This window comes from Leishmania major, chromosome 31, assembly GCF_000002725.2.
Source record: "Leishmania major strain Friedlin complete genome, chromosome 31".
NCBI lineage: Eukaryota > Euglenozoa > Kinetoplastea > Trypanosomatida > Trypanosomatidae > Leishmania > Leishmania major.
In genome coordinates, this window is record NC_007272.2 from 128151 (window position 1) to 147993 (window position 19843).

A 19843-nucleotide genomic window follows, 5' to 3' on the forward strand; every position below is an offset into this window, starting at 1 on the left:
TCGGGGGGGGGGGGGCACGGCGTGCGTCTACTCATCAGCACCCGCCGCCGTCAGCGGCGTCTCAAGGGGAAGTGTCGGCATGAGGATGTCGCCTACAGTGCTGTGTTTCCGTGAATGCACAGAGACGAAGCAAGACACCACAGCGAACGCCCCATTCACATACCCTTCGCTTCGTTGCCAGAGATGCCAGACCCCTCGCACGTCGCAACGCCGGCCTTGGTGCACACTTGGTACTCTGCCGTCACGCGCGAGGAGCCCTCCAGCGGGAAAGCCGCGGTAGCGCCCGTAAAGACGCCGCAGCTGCGCCGCAGCGACACAAAGTGGACGGACAAATCCTCCCCTTCTCCCGCGACGGCATCGCTGACGATGGACATCACAAAGCGCACCTCGGACGCGGCGGCTATCGAGGAGGATCCGCTACCCGCGCCGGCTGCGGCCGCGCTAACTACACTTGGATCGAGCAGCGGGACAACCAATACAGCGGCGCCGTTGCTGCTCGTGCTCGGCTCAACGATCACCTTTATGGACACATCACGCGCCACGACGTATGTTCGGCGGCCTGCCACGCTCTCGATGTCGTCGCAGGACTCACGGACCACCTTCGCCGACTGGTTCGCCTGTCGGTGCACCACCGAGAGCGCCGTGCCGTGGAGCTGGATGGGACGGGCAGCGACAACGGTGCCGAAGTTGTCGAGTGTCTCGCTCACCGTCTCCAGCGAAAGCGTCACGAGCAGCTCCACTTTGCGCCGCGCCTTGAGCTCAAGCACCAGCCGTGGTCGGCCCTCCACAAAGGCATTCCGCACACGGTACCGGTGTCGGTCCCACATGGTGTAGCACACGCCGCCGCCTGCAAACGCCGCCAGCGCCTCCCCCCACTCCACCCACATCGTGCCCTTGCGCTCGTTTAGAGCGACCGCCTCCGGTGACAAGTCTGCACAGGCTCTGGGGTTGAGCGCGTGCGAGGCCAGAGCGTGGGAGCACGCCTGTCCGTGCAGGCTCGTCGTGGCGGACGCAATGGCACTGAGGCTGGAGTCGGGCTGGTCGTACCACGTCGTGTACTTCCACTTCTTCTCGTAGTGGATCTTGTTTTTTGTCTCCCACGTCCACGGGTTCTTCAGCTGGACCATGCGCAGATCCAGCGCCTCATAGAAGGCGACGTCGCGCAGGAAGTAGATGTGGCCGGGCAGGAACTGCGGCACCGCGCCCTTCACTGGCATGATACGCGAGGAACGCTTTCGGGACATGTCCACGGTCGCACTCGACTGCTCGTCGGTGGGGGGCGGGGAGAAGAGAAGCACCGTGCAGCCGGCCCGGACACGCAGCTCGAGGTAGCGAAAGAGGGACCGGAACGCGTCATCCCTCGGCCCCTGCGCGGCGGCCGCCCACACGGAGTCGAGAAAGCGCACGGGGAATCCGGTGAAGTCGCCGAGGGCCTCCATGGCGTCGACGAGGCACGTCGCCGCGTATGAGCCCAGCGACTTGGCATACGCCTTTTCCAGCAGCTGCACCCACAGCCGGCGCGGATCCTCGGCGCAGCTCGCAAAGAGCGGTCCTCTCAGCGACGCAGGCACGTAGTCGTCGACAAGGTAGGTGTGCCACCACCCATTGTGCAGCAGCGTCACTCGGTAGCAGCCCTGCGACCTCTCCATCTTGCCCACGTGCGCGCTCACGGGGTGGCGGAACATCCACCGCACATGGGCCGGGAACTGCGCCACCGCCGCCATGGCAGCCACCACCGTGTGGTTGCTCAGCTCACCCTGCTTCACCAGGAAACACGAGATCTCGCCGCGGAATAGACGCGTCTGCGACACTTCGGCCAGGTAGATGTACTCCTCCGGCCGCCGCCATGTGACAGCCGGTATGGCGACCGCGTCGAACTCAGGGCGATACAGGCTCTCCGAACTCGGGCGGAAGTCGAGGTCCGTGAAGCGGAGGTTGTTCTTGAGGCAGCACTTCAGGTACGCCTGCTGGTCCGAGGCTCGGCTCCACTTGCCAAGTGCCTTGCGCACAGCGTTGATGTCGGCGTTCATCTTGCGCAGCGACTGCGTCACCGACGGAGAGACGTAATCGCGCGGCACCGGCACTCGCTTTGCCATGAAGTGCGGCATATGCGCCACCCCACTCATGAAAAAGTTCGTCTCCTCCGGCAAGACGGCGATCGTAATCTCCGTCTCGCCGGTACCGGCGACGGGGGAGAGCATGGCGCGTTCGTTGATCTTCTCGTTGCCGCGCAGATGGCACTGCACGCGCACTACCATCACCTCCTGCAGGGTATCGTTGTAGAAGTGATACTCGCCTTTCGGGGTCTTGATCTTGTACAGCATGCCCTCCGAGAAGACCCGAGTGACGAGACCGGAGACGCTCGGCTGCCCGAAGCTGAAGCGGCTGGATGGTGTGTAGGGCGCCGGGAAGTAATTGAAGTCATCAAACTCATCCATATCGGCATCGTCGTCGTCCCCCTTGTCACAGCCGTCTGTCGCCTCAATCTGCTGCAAGAGGCGCTGTGCCTCCGTCAGGCCTTCCCCTGCCCTCGCTGTCTCCGCCTTCCTGTCGGGCGAGTCCACGAGCTGCGGCACTGAAACACCACGGGAGCGGCGGGCACCGACCGCGCTGTGCTGTGTTGACTCGTGAGCACCGCCGCTGGGGGACAAGCAAGCCATCAGCATCTCTTCTTTGCGCTCCAGAAGCTCACGGCACGCCTTCGTGGCGAGGCGGTAGCGCGGCATCGCCTTCTGATGCTCCTCGAGGTAGTCGTAGATGACGTGCAGCACCTCCGGATCGGAGACGGCGCGCACAAAGGCCACCAACTTCTCTGCGGCCATGCGGTTGGCCGGTGAGATGTGCAGGCTGTCGGTGAGACCGTACTGCCGTGTCTCGGGCCGCTCCTCTGGCACAGACGAGGCCACCGCGAGGTTCGATGAGGACTCTGTGATAGCTGCCTTTGTCACGCTCATCTCCGATGACTCCACTGAGTCATGCCGCCTCGTGCGCCGAGCCGAAGCGTGTGGGGCATCTTTTTCCGCCGTCTCGCAAGCAACACAACTCGCCGCACTGCTCGTCTCCGGTATTGCTGTCGAGGCGAAGCTGGTTCTTCGGGGGCGCCTCCGCTGCTTCGTGCTCGTGTCCAGTGACGGCTGCTGCAGCTGGAGGACAGTGGTTTTCTCAACCCGTGTCGACAGCATTGCAACGGTGTCCACGGACAAAATTGTCGGCCGCAAGTCTGGGAGACTGGTCGGCTCTCCGTTGACATCATCAGAGCCATACGCACCAGCTGTCGGCGCCTCGAAACACGTGCTTGACCGCTGACCACTCGCTGCCTGTCGGGATTCGTGGAGCTGGCCCTTCACCGCCTGCCAGCGTTCCTCCGTGACAGCCGGGGATGCTTGTGCAACGCCGTTTGCGGCGGACGAGGGTGGTGTCGCATTGGTGATCGTTGCAGCCTTTGTATTCCTTCTGGCAGGCGGAAGGGTCCCCGCGCGAATCAACGACGGCATACCAGTCGGTAGGGTGGCGCCTGGAGACTGCGACTGCTGCGTCTCAGACTGCCGCTGGGCTGTAGCGGCCGCCGCTGAGTCCCTTCGCACATCAGTCTCTGGCCCTTTCTTGCCGTCTAAAGGGACGATGCGCCGCGTCGGCACCATGTTGACACGGGCGGCCCGCCTCAGCGGCGAGTTTGCTGTCGCGTCTCCCTGACCAACGGGGCTGCGATCACCCGTTGTTGCCGGTGCTGCCATGAGAGGTGCAGGATCCTTGGCGGCGCTGGCAGCCACGGGTGGCGCTCTTTCTCCTTCTCTGCGGTTTGTTGAGGGTCCGCCGGGGGTTTCCTTGTTTACCTTTGGAGCCGCTGTGGGCAAGGTGGTCTGTTTCGTAACGGCAGTCTCAAGTCCTGTAGCGATGCTCGACGGCGGTGCCATGCCCTGAATCGCCAGGGTCATTAGTCCAGCAGCCCCTGACGAGCTCAAAGACAGGACATCGTCCGCTTCAGCGTCTGTCACTGGGCTGACAGGTCGTCGCTTCGACACCTCGCGCAATACCAGCGCCTCCGTGCTGCAATCATCCTCCAGCCACTTAGCAGCCTCGATCTGCAGCGACCGGGTGCGGTGCTGCGGCGGCTTCTGCTTCTTCTTGCGGTTACAAGCTGCTTCCGCGGCAAAGGCGGCCCCCGGTGCCCCGCCTGCACCACACAACCTCGGGTGCAAAGCAAGGGCGTCGCTGCACTTGGGCGTAAAGTGTGTCGGCACGGCAGGAAGGCCAGTCACCATGGCACCGCTCACCTCGGTGGTGCTTATGGACTGATCATTGCCATGAAGCCGGAACCCTCGTGAAATGCCGGGGAGAGGGCTCAACATGCCAGGCTTCAGAGGCGTCACAACGGTGTCCTGGCGATCTAGAGCAGAAGCCACAGTGGGACTGGGGCGGTACCCTGCTGAGCCTACACGGGACACAGAGTCGAGAAAGTTCGAGTCCGCCCCGTACGGGGAATGCGAAACCTCTGAGAAGGGCAGAGAGTCGAAGCTGTCGATGTTCATGACGGCCCAATTCGCGCCTTTAAAGGCCCCGACCGGGTCGCTGTACGACATCTCCGAGTCATCGGATGATGTCGACACTACAGCAAGCGGTATCTTCGGCATGCTGATACCACCTGTGTGTGTGCTTTTTCTACGGCCGAAGAGACGGGGGGAGGAGGGGGGGGGGGGGGGGGGAAGCGTCCGCAGGGCTACGCGTCGACGCAGGCCCCTGCTGAGCGGGTGGGGAAAAATGAGAAAGACGCACACGAACAGCTGCACTCAAGCATGGACGACACGACGGAGGTCAGAGCCAGACGGGATGGGTCCAGAAGACAAGATGAGCAGTGCAAGAAGAACAGCAAGAATATGGAGAGTGCAACTACACCGGGGAGAGAAGGGGGGCACGAACGGAACAAGCTAGCAAGCAAGAAAAGAGTGATACAGATGATAGCAAGTCCCCTCCGTCCCCTCTTTTGGGTGGTGAGACACCACAAAGACACCGGAGAGGCGGGGGAGAGCAAGGGGACTCCCAAAAGGAGAGACGTAGACACACAGGCTCGGGTACTATGTGCAAGTTCGCCCCAGCTGGCAGATCACATCAAGCGACAGACAGACAGAGATATACACATATATATGTATGCACAAACAAGCAATGAGAGCCTAACGAGTGCCCTCCCCTACCCTCCACCCTCACGCAGCTACGCCCAGACGGGAGCGAGAGAAGCCCAAAAACAAGTACGACCTGCGATCTCGTTGTGCGCAGAGTGGCGTGCCTGTGTGGCAGAGTGCGTATGCGTAACGGATGTCTCCTTGCGTGCGTCAGAGCGACCAACTAACGGGGTGGGGAAGCAGCCAGGCGAGAGCGAGAGAAAGGTGAGCTCAAGTAATCCATCTTCCGACGGTTAGGCTAAGCAGAAAAAGATTGCACAATGACCGGCAACTGCATACATGGAGCAGAAGGCAGATGGCGCGAGATGAGCGGCAGCAGTGATGGCGGCGTTGGGGCAGGCTATGGTGCTACTCGCAGTGCAACAGCGCAGGGCGTCCTTCGTCGGTGGGTGTGGCCCCTCAGCGACGACGCGCAGCCACGCGTTTCGGCCAGCAACTGTGCAGCTGCGAAGAGAGCGAAAGTAAGGGAGTTGGTGGGTGGGTGTGCGTGTGTGTGCTGAGGGAGGGCGTTGACAGAAGTATAAGGGAAGGCGTCTCAGCGCGCCCTATGCCTAGATAGGTCGGGGGAAGTGCGCCTGTGCTTTCCCTACCTACGCAGTCGCTGCGCCGGTAAGCGAATGCGCACCGGACAAACGATGAACCGGGTGCGGTGGTGCTCTCACGGCACCCCCTTCTCACAGGGTTGGCGAAGACGAACACGCGGAAGAGAGATGGGCAGATCAGACGAGTGCTCTATTCTGTGTTGTACGGTGGGGCCGTGTGGAGTTGGAGGAGAAGGAAGACGACGGCCGGAGAGTGGTGTGGTATGAACATTTTGATGAGGGCATGCATGACTGTGAAAGCGGATAGCAGCAGCTCGCCTGCGGAAAAAGAAGCGAGAGCGCAGGAGGAACCCGGAAGAATCATACCTCCATTACCCTTGCAGTTGTGTTAGCTGCCTGCACAGCTGTTGCGGGAGGTCTCTTAGAAATGATGCGGGAGAACGCCAAGCGTTCTTCGTGCCGCATGTAAAAACAGTGCGAGCTGCTTTGGTACGGGTAATACATTGCCGTCGGAGGGGAGGGGGGCAAGGCACTGCCCGCTACTCTGCACGTCGCAGATACGCGTGGGCGCGATCAGGTGTGTGTATGTGTGCCTGAACCCTTTTCGTGCAGTCGTGTTCTTGCGGAGACCAGTCGCACAGAAGACGAAAGGGGACGGCAACGAAGCGAAATGTGCACACATACACACATACACATACACATACACATACACATACACATACACACATGCACAGACCCTCACAAGACAGTGCTACACGCCAGTGAAGTTGTACAACACAATGTCGGCCGAGAGACACGCGTACCACATGGGGTGCAAAGAGCATGCGCGAGCAAGCAAACGATGGCAGATGAGGAGAGCAGGGTGGTGGTGGTGGTGGTGGTGGTGGTGGTGGTGGTGAAAAAATACATATACCGACAAAAACAAAGGAATACATGAACGCATGACGGCCACACGACACACGCGCACGCCATTCAATATCAAGGAAAGAAAGAAAGCACGCAAGACGCTCGCACACAGCATTCCTTTCGAGCGTGCGGCAAAGGCTCCCTACTCTACATCGACCGTAACGAGGTGAAACACGTGAGCACTTGATCGGTGCTAAGGAATGTCTTCGCGTTGAGCATGCTCGTCGACGTGCCCATGCCTGCCGTCATTCGGTGCCTGCCGCTGTTATTGGCGTTGGCACATCGCGGCCACTGAGCACGAGATCGACGGCCACTCCCGAGCCGCAGTGCAGGCGCAGTTGCCCTGGTGGGTGACTTTGGTAGTTCATGGCTGTCGAGCTCACCTCCATCGAGGACTCAAGGAGGATCGGCTGAGTAAGATTCTGAAAGAGAGCGGTCCCTCGTTTCGCCGTCATGAAGCGCACTCTCGCCGTGCTGCTCTCAGGAGCTCCCAGCGGCGCCGCAGAGGACACCGAGTCTGCCCCGATTAGTTGGACTGTTATGGTGTACGCCACATCGAACGAAGCGGCGTGCACAAACGGCGCCACATAGTAGGGGCCCTGGCGCGGGTCTAGCAAATGCCCGGCAGTCACCTCACGCTCGTACGCGAAATGCAGCTCTTGGGCAACCTCGAACGCATCGGGAGTGCTGCCGCTGCTGCCATAAAAGTGAGTACTGTCGCCGCTTCCCTTGGCGTACAGCAGGCAGCTCAGCCCCGCTAATGCTTGACTTGCACCGATTGAGGTATTGTCAAGCTTCACTGCCTGCGTCGGCAAACCAGCCTCATCGAGGTCCCTCTGCGTAACGCTCGCCAAGAGGCGCGTCGGTGCTGTCACTGTCACCTCCAGCACCACAGACGGCTGGCGCTGCATAAACTCACCCTGCACCTTCACCGTACCCCAGTCACTCGTCAGTGGTGCCACACAGCCGCCTTGGAAGTACTGCGGTAAGTCCTCCAGCGCCATCCACACCGTGTCCCCCGCCGACTCCTCCATGGCGAACACGAGATCGCTCACCTCGTCCACCCACGACTTTCCGGCGCGGCGCCAAAGGTCAAGCCACGACTCCGCCGACCTCCTCTTCTGGGCCGTCTGACGCAGACGCGCGACGCACTGCCCATCGCCGAGCGTCTCAAGCCCTAGCACCACGGTGGCGATATTAGGGTCGAGTCCGATATCCTCGTACAGCACCACCAGCCGATCGCCTATGTGCTGTGTGCGGGCGGTGCCGCGAAAGTGGGGTTGCAGCCAACACACCACGCTCGGCATCTCCGCCGTTCGTTGCAACAGCAGCCTCTTCATGAGCGCAAGGAAACGAGTTGCCTTGACGGTGGAGTCGCACAAGTCCTCGTGTGCTGGCCAGATCTCGCGCAGCACTGTGCAAGGCCCTCCAGTGAGCGCACGGACAAAGTATTCCAGAGGGACCCCCAGCATTGCAGCGTAGGAGCCGAGCGACTTTGCGCACGCCTTCTCCAGCAGAGGCAGCCACAGCACCCGCAGGTCGTCAGCACAATGGCTGAATTCGGGGCACTGTGCAGACGCGGGAAAGAACTCGTCCAAGACACAGAGCCGCCACCAGCCCCCTGTGCATAGCCTCACGTGATAGGCCCCGACAGCCCGGTCGCGCTTGCCCTCCTGTGCCCCCTGCGGATGAATGAAGAGGCAGCGCAGCGCCTGCGGCCAGAGGCACGTAAGCCCGATTGCAACAGAGAGCAGCAAGTGGTTGGGGAGCAGGTGCCCCGCGTGCAAACCGTCAGGGTGAAGGATGGGGCCGTGAAAAAGACGCACCTCGTGACGGACGCCGTCATCCCTGGGGAGGTAGCTCGCAGGCAGGCGCCAGTGCAGAGGAGGTATATAAAAGCTGTCCTGGCCGTCACGGTAGAGGGAAGCGTGGCTGGGAAAGAAATGCAGGTCGACATACCGAATCTGCTTCTCCACGCATCGGGCGACGAGGTGCGTCGTCGACACGCTACGGCGGTCCAGCAACGCGGCATCAGGGCACGAGGTGGCGAGGACGCTCCAGTGCTGCTGCGGCTCCGCGCACAGTGCCTGATCCTCTTGGGTCGTCGCTGCGCGCCTCGGCAGCAGTGTCGCCTTGCAGAGATTCTCAAAGCCCACCACGCTGCCCGTGAGCAACACCTTGGTCTCCTCCGGCCCCAGCTCCATCGACAGCTCCTGCTGCGCCCCTTTGCCGTCTACCGTGACGGAGTGTCCTGGGGTCACCGGCGACTGAGCCGTGATGCGGTATCTCACCTGCACCGTGTAGTATCGAGTGTCGTTGTAAAAGGCCCAGCCGCCACCGTCTGTGATGATGCGGTAGAGCACCCCCTCATCAATCACGGAGGAGACTGCGCCCGCCACAGAAGGCCCGCAGTACCGGAAGACCGAGGTCTTCTGCCTCCATGTCGCAGGCACCGGTAGAGAGTCGGGGTGGATAGTGGTCTCGTCGAACTCGTCCTGGGCTGACGACATGCTGACAGCCGGGGAGTTGCGTCGCGGCCACGCACCCGATATCCCAGACGACGTGTGGCGCAAGACTGTGCGCGCTGGAGACGTGAATGAGAAAACCGGAAAGCTCGAATCGGACGGCACCGTCGCGTTCGCCAACAGAGGCAGTGAGGCCGCTGGCCGCGCCACCTCTCGCAACACCGCAATTCCTCCGTGCAGTGTCGCGATACGCTTCTCCAGAGCTGCGCGACGCGCAGCCTGGTCACGGCTGCGTGACAGACGTTCTTCCAGTCGCTCCAGCTTCCTTGAATCCCCCGCGACGGCAGCCCTCAGAGACGCGACAGATACGTCGTCTAGCTGAAACGTGTGATGAGGAAACACCATTGTCCCGTGTGCGGGGGCGGTCGAGGGAAGACAAGGCAACGCGAGGGCGCACCACCCCCTGCAGCGTGTCTCTGCGTGTGACGGGGGACAGTGTGCCTCAGTGTCCGGCGTCTTTCGCCTCTGTGCGAAGCCGGCAAGGCACAACCTCAAAGGGGCGTATTCGTGTCTGTGTTTGAAAATCAACATTTTCCGTTCGTTCGCCAGCGTCAGAGAGAAACAGAGCGGGAAGAGAGAAAGAGTTACACAGAGGCCAGGAGCGCCTCAGCATATATATTCGTCTAGGTCGATTTGACTTCATGACTGCGGCGCTGCCCCCTACACCACGGGGCCACACGCGCCGGTATCGAGCACGCCTTTACACAACCGCGCCCGTACCCGAACACACCTCGACTCGGGTACCGACGAGAGTGCAGAAACACGCATCCATCCAGCTTTCTGGCTCCTTGGCCGGAGACAAGAAGATGGATGGATGAGGGTGGGAGTGGGTGGAAGCTTACTCTGATGATACGAACAGCAGACATAACGAGAAGGGGGGGTTTATGAGGTGACAAGAGGAGGGGGGACATTTCTCAAACAAATACGGAGACCTGAAGGAGCAGCTACCGGTGGAACAGAGACATCGCCTCTGCACGTAAGAAAACAACAAAAAGAAAACTCGTCCCGCACCGCCACCACCACGCCTTCACCGATCTCGTCAAACTGTCAGGTGGAGAGTGAAACGTACAAGAATAAAAGCCAGACAATGAAAAACGAAGAAAAACGCATACCTGTATACATATATATGCCGATGTATATCGATATAGATATAGATGTAGAGATGGTTTTTGTGGGTGTGACCCTTCCCAGCAGGCATTGGGTGCACACGCAGCTGCTGGCTCGGGACGCAGAGCAAAAAAGAAATAAGCATGAAAAAGCAGGAGAGTACGGGGTTTGTGAGCGAGAGTTCGTCACGAGCGCTCCCTGAGCATGGCACACCTTCACCATCGTACATTCCATCGGCGTGCGCGCTACATGAGAGAGAGAGAGAGAGAGCGAGAACGACAAATTCAGGCGAAAAAAAAAGGAAAGACGGTCGTGGAGGAGGTGCAGGCAAAGCACCTTTTCTAGCACGTAGCGGGTCACAGATGGCATGGTGATAGGCTCCTTCACGAGGCAACACTGCAACACACGCCTCATCAGCTTTGCATATCGCGCTCGCAAGAAAAAAACGAAGCAAGAATCTGATGGGTAGTGTCTCACGACCTACGGAGTGCATGACGCTTCTGTGATCGGTGTCAGTGGACATGTGCAAACCTGTTTACATGGCTGGCACAGCTCCTGCACACACCAAAAAAGGGATAGAAACAAGACGTGAGGCGGCGAAAAACATGCGCACACGGGTTATGAAGAAATGAAGAGCACGCCACCAAACCGAGTGTGAAAGGGGTTCGAGGAAGCACGGTGCGCCACGGAGGCCGCGCACCGGGTTTCCGCAGTGCACAAAGCCACAACACGAGGAATGACCAGGAGCGAAGAAGGACGACGATGCACAATACACAGCGACGCATCCACTGACGTCCAGCACCGCCACGTCCTACCGACACCAAGAAACAAATACTGAGACGGCTGAGAGGCAAAGATATGTTGTGAATGTTCAGAGAGGGGAGTAAGCAGGGGTGCAGGGGAAGGGCGGTATTCGCTTCGCAACGTGGGTCCGTTCTACCATGAGCCGTCCGCAAATGTATGCACATGCAACCGCAGCTCATCGGCCTTCGTAGACATACGGCCAAAGCCTCGTCGTCTCGGACGCGGGTCCAGCTGTCGAGCCGGGCCATGCCTCTAACGGGCCTGGGTGGACAGCAATGCCGTGATGCCAGCGGGCCGCACCAAGTCCCCTGCTCCAGGACGGAAGCAGTGGCGTCCGTTGTGCGGGTAGTGGGGAAGCAGTGGTCAAGGTGCACGCCGCACGCGCTCAGAGCGGAAGTTGGCCTGCCTCGGGCCAGGGCCCTCTGAGACCCTGCACATTCTGCCTGCGTATGCCATGCTTCACCCGCGGTCGCCTCAGGCCGCGGTGTTGCATATAATATAGGGTGGAGACTCCGTGCAATGGAGTCTGGAGAACTCGACGGTGTAACTCGGGGTGCGCCCCGCTCAGGCTCTCGGCACCTGGGCCGCATCAGCCCACCCCCGATCGGATGCAGGAGGCGGCGCACACTTCGCGCGCATGCGCTGTGGCGCTGACCGGTGTGCATACTGCTGCGCCTTTGTCGCCCATCACGCGCGCTCCCCCGCGCCGGCCTCCGGACGCCTTGTTCGGACGTGATACACCATGCCAGCTGTGCATGACAGCGCGCGCACTGCTCGCATTTATTCGCATCCTGCGGCCAGCTTCAGGACGGCGTTGCTGCCTGGGGAGGGGGCGTGTCTGGGGTCGGCTTGCCCGCATGTGACGCAACAGATAGGACGCCGCCCTCCGTCTGTGGCTGCAGGGGCGCTCCACCTTCTGAATCCGCACGCCTCTCACACGAGTGGGTGTGGCAGGCGGAAGGGACCCACGCATAAGCATGTGTCTGCGCTCAACGTACCCATAGCCTGCTATCGTTGCCGAGTAGCCAACAGGATGCGCAGTGGGCTGGTGCAAGCCTGACCACAACCGCCAGCCTCCCCGGTAAGGCGCCAGCCCAGACTGCTCCGCCGACACCAAAGGTCCGCAACGCATACGCGAGGGCAGGCCGCAGGTTTTTTCGATTTCCCGCAGAGTGGGCACCAGACCGTGGTACCGCGGCGAGGTGTCCTGCATCGTCACTGAGCGACAGGGTTAAAACAACAACGAAAAAAACAAGAAATTACAAACAGCAGCGATTTCACAGAACTTCATACATGGCGGCGTTCCAGCCGATTTGCGGGTGCGTGTCCCCGCACGGCGGACGTACATCGTTCGTGCGTAAAGCGAGACAACCTGCGAGCAACAAAAACATGCGTCACAGGCTAGCGAACAGCCGACAGCAAAGGAGGAAGAGCGGCGTCTTCGTGCAAACCTATGCACCTCTACCGCCTCAGGCAATGCTGCTGCCGCACCCTACGCGTGCAACCCCGTCCGGCCCGCGAATCTGAAACGGCACCGCCGCCACGCTCTCGAGTTGCCGCGTCGAGAAGCTGTGTCGGTTGTGAAACACCGCAGAGTTAGACGGGAGCTGCACCGCCCGCATCCTCAGCTTCCCCGTTTTTGTGGGCGCTGTGGCGGAGACAAAACCCAGTGTGAAGAGCTTGTCGGGCATCTCCCCCCGCGAGCGAGGAATAACATAGTACGGATGCGTTGAGGGCTGAAAGGTGACACGGAGCGCCGTATCGCGACCTAGGACGTAGTTCAGCTGCTCTGTGGGGGTGTCTGGGTCCGTGGAGCACACATGCCGAATGCGCTGATCAACCAAGGACTCCCCGCCGACACCCTCGCCCGCCTCATCGTCACCGCAATGGCTGCTGACAGAGAGCATCAGTGGGCGCAGCTCTCGGTTCGGGTGATCTGGAGACATACCGCGATCGTCCTCCTGGGACAAGATGCAGTACGCTTCCACGGGACTTGCGCTCTCCACAGAGGCGTCGACGCTCACCTCCAAGACGAAAGAGGGTATCCCGTCTTTGAAGAACCCTCGCGCACGGCAGTCATATGCCCAGTCCCAACGACTACAGCACACGCCGCCACCCTCAAACATAGCTAGAGCCTCAGACCAGTCCAACCACAAAGTCGCGAGCTCCGGCCCGCCATCACCATCCATCCCGCACAAGCGGGCTAGCTGCGGCTCCTGCTGCCACCGCGCGCTCCCGGCACACCACAGCCCGCGGCTACAGAGCTTCAAGGTGGGGCACCGAATTTGAAGAAGCCGAACGCTGCCGTGCCGAACGAGTCGCAGCACCGCGTATGACATGCCGAACACCATGCCCATCTGCGCTGCCTGGGCCTCGGTCGGCCCGTCGTCCGGCAGGCACAGGCACACGAGATAGCCGCGTTGATGCACCTTCTCCTCGAGAGAGGTGAACAGGTGCTCGGACAGTGGGCTGTAGGAGGTGTGTTCGCTCGCGCGGGCGCCGGCACCGCTCCACGACGCCTCCGCCCATCGATCATAGAAGTGAAACGTCGGAAATCCGGTGAGATCCTGCAGCGCCTCGAGCGGGCTACCGCATTGGATGGCGGCGTAGGAACCGTGCAGCTTCGCGTACGCCTTTTCGAGCAGCGGATACCAGAGCTTGCGCAAGTCGTGAGAGCAGCGGCCCAGGTTCGGGCCCTTGAGCGACGCTGGCAAGTAACTATCGAGGACGGTCGACGTCCACCAGCCGCCGTGGCTCAGTGTGACGCGGTATGCCCCGACAGCGCGCTCGCGGCTGCCGGCATCCGCAGAGACGGGGTGCCGAAAAATTCGAGCGACCTGCTTGGGGTGCTCAGCGAGACAGCAGGCAGCACTGCACAGGTACACGTCACCGCCTTCCCCCGCACAAGGGTCTGTCGGAAGCACCGAGCGAGCGAAGAGGCACGCTTCCGAGCGCTGTGAGGCGGGCAGGTACTCGCAGGGGCGCCGCCAGGACATATCCCAGAGGAAGACGTCATCGACACCTTTGCGGTAAAGCGATGTGCCACAAGGCGGAAAGTCGGGGTCGACAAAATGTTGCCCATTCCAAGACCCGACGGCGGCGGCCAACTCGCTGGCTTGGCCCGCACAACACTCCAGCACGTCCTCCGTGGAGAGCAGCGAGACATTCGGCTTTCCTGACTGTTGGGCGAAGCGGTCCAGCAGAGCGCGCGCAGATGCGGTGGAGGCACTGGCGTGTGGATTCGTATAGCTGGAATTGACTGGCACGGCGGAAGAGAGATTCTTGAAGCCGTTCACTTGGCCTACAAGCAGCACCTCCGTCTCCTGTGGCCAGACTGTCACTTGCACCTCATACTCGCCCGACGCCCGCTGCTTCACCGAGGCGTGCGGACCGGCCGTAATGACGGATGAGGCGCCGAAGATATACTTTATGTGCATCGTGTACTGCTCCGAGTCGTTGTAAAATATCCACGACCTGTCGGCCGAAACGCAGCGGTAGAGAATGCCATTCTTGAAGGCCGGGGTGTAGAGTCCATGGATGGCGGGCTGTCCGTAGCGATACGGCTGCGGGTTGTGAGCGGCATCATGTGGATCCATGTAAGGGCACAACTTCAGCGGGTCGATGTGAGCCTCGCCGAACTCGTCGACAGCGGCTGACGAGGAGACGCCGCCGGTTCCTGTTGCCGAAACTTCGTTCGAGTTCGTCGGAGACAGAGAATCGGCAGCCGACAGGTGCATCGATCGAGTCATGTCAGCCGCAATAGCGGCGCTGTAGAGGTGCTGTTGCTCCGCCTCCAGCCGTGCGCATTCCGCCTCCAGATCCTCCAGCTCCTTCTCCTGCTGCTTGCAATACAGCACATAGTGACGAATGAGGTCGTACGCGTCGGCATCGCGCACATCGCTCGTGAAAAAAGCAAAGTCGCCGCTGTCGTCGCTCGTGATATGCGAGTGCGACAGTTCCACCGGCAGTACAAGGCTGGTGCCGACGAGATGACTTGCACAATGCACAACACTTCCCTCGGTGCCCTCCACGCCGATTTGGTTAACCTCGCTACTGTGCAAGTCTTTGAAGGTTGACGAGGAGCCAGCCCCCAACGCGGACGTGCCGGCCGCTGCAAGTATGCAGGGAACCGGTCCTCGCACCGCGCTGCCAAGGGTAGAGGCAGTCAGCATATCGCCCACGGTGTCTGTCAAGGCTAACGATGACGACGGATGCAGGAACTCCTCCAGCATGGCATCCGTGACGACGTCTTCGTCGCAAATGGAGCGGATGGCGTTGCCGTCCATTGGCGTATATAGATATACATATATGGGTATGTGCGAGTATCACGCGTACCGGGTGCGACACCATCGACTGCAGAACAAAAAGCGAAGTATTCAGCGCTGCCGCAAGAGCGCGGCGAAGTCTGCGCGACGGCCACAACGGAAGAGCCTCTCGGTGGCCCCCGCAGACACTCCTAGGTAGAGAGGAGTATGTCGATAGGATCTCCTCCCTTATGTGTTCTGGGGTGAGGGAGGGGGAGATGAAAGGGACATGAGTGACAATGGCGTCGCACGAGGCAGACGGTAGAGAAGAAGCATTCACGATGCGACCGCAGTCTTCCGCTGATGGACGCGGGGTTGTTTGAACTCGTCCGCTGAGGAGCGAGCGAGAGAGGCTAGACACGAAAACGACGACCATCCACCAGAGGGATGGGATGGAGCTGCGCTATGCGTGCCCCGTCGAGAGAGCACAAAGCATACTTTGAAAACTCTGCTGCAGTTGTGCACGCTCAGTGAGCACACAGACACCACTTTTTTTCATGAGGAGGGCGAGAGAGGGAGAGAGGGTGTGCGCACACACGCGCTCCCCATCACTCCCCCACTACCCACCCTCGCCTCATTTCACACTTGAGCATTGGTTTACAGGCTACAGAGAAGAGAAGACATCCAGATGAAAACAAGAAAAAAACGAGCACAAATGCAGAGGGAGGGAGACGTACAGCGACACAGACAACCACACACACACACACACACACACAAACAAACAAACGGCGATCATACAAAATTTAGTTGGCGGTCATCAACGTCGTCACGGAACAGATGCGTATCACTCATGCGATCGGTACAGGAAAGAGTAGGCTAGAAAAGATAAAGAAGAGAGAAACCACCTTCCCAGGAACGCTTCAGAAACAAAATGGCGAGGAACACCCAAACAGTCATCACACCATCCCCAAGGCATACGAACGCGCAAGGCGTGACACATCCACATCCACATCCACATCCACACACACACACACATCCGCACACACACACAGTACCTCTGGAAAAGGCGGAGGGAGGCAGAGAGAGAGACATGACGATATATGCGACAGCCGTACAGCAGAGTGCGCCGCCGCGGCAGGGAGGGGGAGGGGGGCAATAAAAAAATATAGAAGAAACCACACAAAACGAGCCGCGCACCGCCGCCGCACCTCCAACCCGTTGCCCCATCGTCTCAAGACACCGCCTCCCCCCCCCCCAGACACTGCAAACGCCAACAACAACGATACGATGACGTACACCAAACAGAAGATGAGCATAGGCGCCAAAGTAAGATTGGACCCCGCATCAACACAGCTGGAGGCGTGCACACACACACACACACACACACACACACGCTCTGGAGAGAGAGAGAGAGTGCACCGATAGGGGGGAGGGGGAGGAGGAAGGGCGAATCGGTGTCTACCGCCTTTTTCTGGGGGTTGGGCAGAAAGGGGCATGAGCAGTCAACAGTATTGCAGGTGATTCCGCTGCTCCACCGAGTAACATGAAGAAGGGGAAGGGAGGGAGGGAGGGAGGGAAGGGCTGAACACAAAACACAAAACAAATCATAGAAAACGTACACCTTCGATACACGCACATCACAGAGAGGCAAGAGAAGAGAAACGCTACAGGAAGGAAGAGAGAAAGTCGACGAGAGAACCCAAGAAAGGAAGACAGCGGTCCATCACGCAGACGCAGGTGAGTGCACACATCTGTCTGTGTGTATGTCAAAACCCTCGTCACACACCTTTGGCGCCTGCATGAACGCTGTCCTTCTCGCGCACATGCTCATCTACCTTCGCCTCTGTCCTTCCTTTCCTTTTCTGTGGAGAGTTGTTCTCCTTAGCGTCTAACCACGCAATCGACGAATCATCGCCGCACGCCAGCAGTCCCCTACAACATGTACGAAGCTGAGAACTCGACCAACCACGCCGCTGAGGACCCTGCTGCGTAAGGGAGCGCATGCACTTCAGGCGGTGCGCGGTCAAATCACCGTGGCGGACACGTACGTCACGGGGGCCTTGCCAGGAAGCCTCACCTGGTTCTCCACCTTGACCGAGGGCAGCTCCTCCGAATCGTAGGCGATATAGTTCGTGAACACCTTCGAGTCGCTGTGAATGTGCTTCGCTTCCACCCGAACGTTGCCCTCCAACTTATCGGTCGACATTATGCTGATCACGTACGGTCGATCGTAGTCGCTCTTGACGCCCTTGGAGTGTATGCGCGGCACAACCAGGTACTTCTCCTCGGCCCCCAGCGTGAACCACATGGAGACGTCACGGCCGACAACAAAGTTGAACTCCTCAGAGGGCATCGTCGGGTTCCAGCTGGTGTTCTTCTGCACCCGCTGCACGCCGTCCTCCTCCTTGGACACGGTGAGCATAATCGGAGCAAAGAGCGCCGCGCCCTCCTTACGGTCCACGCCGCGCTTGTCGGGTTGCGAGAGGGTGAAGAACACCTGGGTGGACTCCGACGCCGTGATTTCAAGAACCGCGCTTGGGATCGTCTTGCAAAACACGCCCTTCACACGGTAGTCCACCGCGTCGGGGTTCGCAAACAGAACACCGCCTCCGTCGAAGTACCGGCTGGCGTCATCCCAGCACATCCAGAAACTGCCATCCTGCGGGTCCTTCTGGGCGCCGCAGAGGAGGCAGGCATCCTGATTCTCATCCCACTCCCTCGAACCGTAGCTCCATGGTCCAGTCCACTTGCTCGACGAGCGCCAAGGGTTGCGCACCTTGAACAGCAGGGTGCCGCACTCCTCGACCATCACAACGCGCTCTAAGGAGTACGTGTAGCCGACATGTAAGCCAACCTTCTTGTAGCGGGCGCGGAACGCCGCCGCATCGCTCGCCTGACTGCGGCCCAGGTAGCTCTCTGAATTGTGGCCTGGAGTGCTGAGCACAACACAGGCGCCAGAGCGGGAAAACTGCACCAGCGCATTGGCCAGTGTGTCTGCCTTTTCCGCGTCCGTCGTTGCCTCCTCCCACTCCTTGTCGAAACGGCACATCGGCGCGCCGCTCAAGTCCGCGAGCGCCTGCAAAGTGTCGCCGCCGGTGATTGCGGCATAGGAGCCGTGCAGCTTCGCATACGCCTTTTGCAGCAACGAGGTCCACACCTCCGCCGGATTGTCGTACGAGCGCGCAAACACAGGCATGCGGTTGAACGTGGGCAAGTAGTCGTCCATAATGAGAGTGTGCCACCAGCCGTTTTTGTTGACCAGCACGCGGTACGCACCCACCGCCTTCTCCGCCGGTGAGCCCTGTGCGAAAATGCTTCGGACCGCCGCCTCATTCTCCGCCATGATGGCCACAGCGCACATAAACCACGAGTCGCCGAGGTTTCCCGGTTCGATGGACAGGGCCAGCACTGGCCCGCAAATGTCGTTCACCGAAAGGCAGTTATTATCCAGCAGGTACTGTGTCGGGCGCATCATGGCCACCTCGGGGATGGTGCGGGTGTCCCTGCCGGCGCGTGCGACGGCCTCGCCGTTCGGCGGGAACGTCAGGTCGACGTAAGGCGTTGTTGTCTCCACGCAGCGGTGCAGAATCGCCTCCTCGTCCATCCCTTCGGTGACAAGAGATCGAACGGCCTCTGTCTCCGCTTCGGCAGTGCCGTTGGCAGCCGCACACGCCTCGTGACGGTACTGTTCATTGAGGGGCTTGATAGTGATGTGGGTCTTGTAGCCGTTGGCGGTGCCGGAGACCAAATGCACCGTCTCCAGCGGGTACACGATGGCGCGTATGCACGTCCAGCCATCCTCTACCTCCCCCAGCTCTGCCCGCTGTCCAGCAGCGATATTCGAGCCCGGGCCGAAGCGTACGGTCACATGCGCCTCGTAGTCAAGGGAGTCGTTGTAGATGTACCACGAGCCCTCCTTCACGATGCAGAAAATGATGCCACCCTCGAAGTAGAACTTCACTTCTCCGCCCACGACAGTGCAGGCGTTATAGCGGTAGGGACAGGCATGACTGTGGGCGCAGATGGCGTCGATGCGCTCAGCGCGCAGATCCTTCACCACACTCGCCACTCTAGCCTCAATATTGGGCTGCTCTTCCACACTATCCGTCTCACTTGACACCTTCGCATACTGAGCCTCCCGCTGCAGCACTTCCTCCTTCGGTTTCTTCGTCTCCTTCGAGTTGCAGCACCCCATTCTCTATCGGCGCAGTTTGTGAAGACAGTCAAGATAATGGTACGAGAGATGGGGCAGCTGTAAAGTGCCGTGTATGTGTGTGTGCGTGCCTTCTATCGAAAAGAGGTGAGCGAGCAAGGAGCGAGATGAGGAAGACAAAAAAGGGGGAGACGAAAGGGGCAGGAAAATCGACGTGTGTGAGGGGGAGGGGGAATGGCTGATAAATAGCTGGGGCTTGGTGAGTGCGTGCGTGTGCGTGTGCGTACAACAACCGTATGCGGGTGGTTGGTGCTCACAGACTGTGAACAGGAGCAAAAACATGTCGAATTTTCCGTTCGTTCGCCAGCGTCAGAGAGAAACAGAG

The 19843-nt window shown here is 60.1% G+C and overlaps 5 protein-coding genes across 5 annotated transcripts; all 5 read right to left on the minus strand.

The window, feature by feature from the left end:
- Positions 1 to 155: 155 nt before the first annotated feature.
- LMJF_31_0400 (putative calpain-like protein) lies at positions 156 to 2954 on the minus strand (the record flags this gene model as incomplete). The annotated part of the gene is made up of 1 exon (XM_001684973.1): positions 156 to 2954. One exon carries the CDS (start codon positions 2952 to 2954, stop codon positions 156 to 158), a length of 2799 nt encoding a protein of 932 aa, XP_001685025.1.
- A 3916-nt stretch (positions 2955 to 6870) lies between these two features.
- On the minus strand, positions 6871 to 9135 carry LMJF_31_0410 (putative calpain-like cysteine peptidase; the record flags this gene model as incomplete). The annotated part of the gene is made up of 1 exon (XM_001684974.1): positions 6871 to 9135. The coding sequence occupies one exon, from the start codon at positions 9133 to 9135 to the stop codon at positions 6871 to 6873; it is 2265 nt and encodes a 754-aa protein (XP_001685026.1).
- A 1062-nt stretch (positions 9136 to 10197) lies between these two features.
- Positions 10198 to 10671, minus strand: LMJF_31_0420 (hypothetical protein; the record flags this gene model as incomplete). Its single annotated transcript, XM_001684975.1, has 1 exon — positions 10198 to 10671. One exon carries the CDS (start codon positions 10669 to 10671, stop codon positions 10198 to 10200), a length of 474 nt encoding a protein of 157 aa, XP_001685027.1.
- Positions 10672 to 12530: 1859 nt separating this feature from the next.
- LMJF_31_0430 (putative calpain-like cysteine peptidase) lies at positions 12531 to 15347 on the minus strand (the record flags this gene model as incomplete). The annotated part of the gene is made up of 1 exon (XM_001684976.1): positions 12531 to 15347. One exon carries the CDS (start codon positions 15345 to 15347, stop codon positions 12531 to 12533), a length of 2817 nt encoding a protein of 938 aa, XP_001685028.1.
- Positions 15348 to 17328: 1981 nt separating this feature from the next.
- On the minus strand, positions 17329 to 19500 carry LMJF_31_0440 (putative cytoskeleton-associated protein CAP5.5; the record flags this gene model as incomplete). The annotated part of the gene is made up of 1 exon (XM_001684977.1): positions 17329 to 19500. One exon carries the CDS (start codon positions 19498 to 19500, stop codon positions 17329 to 17331), a length of 2172 nt encoding a protein of 723 aa, XP_001685029.1.
- Positions 19501 to 19843: the final 343 nt, after the last annotated feature.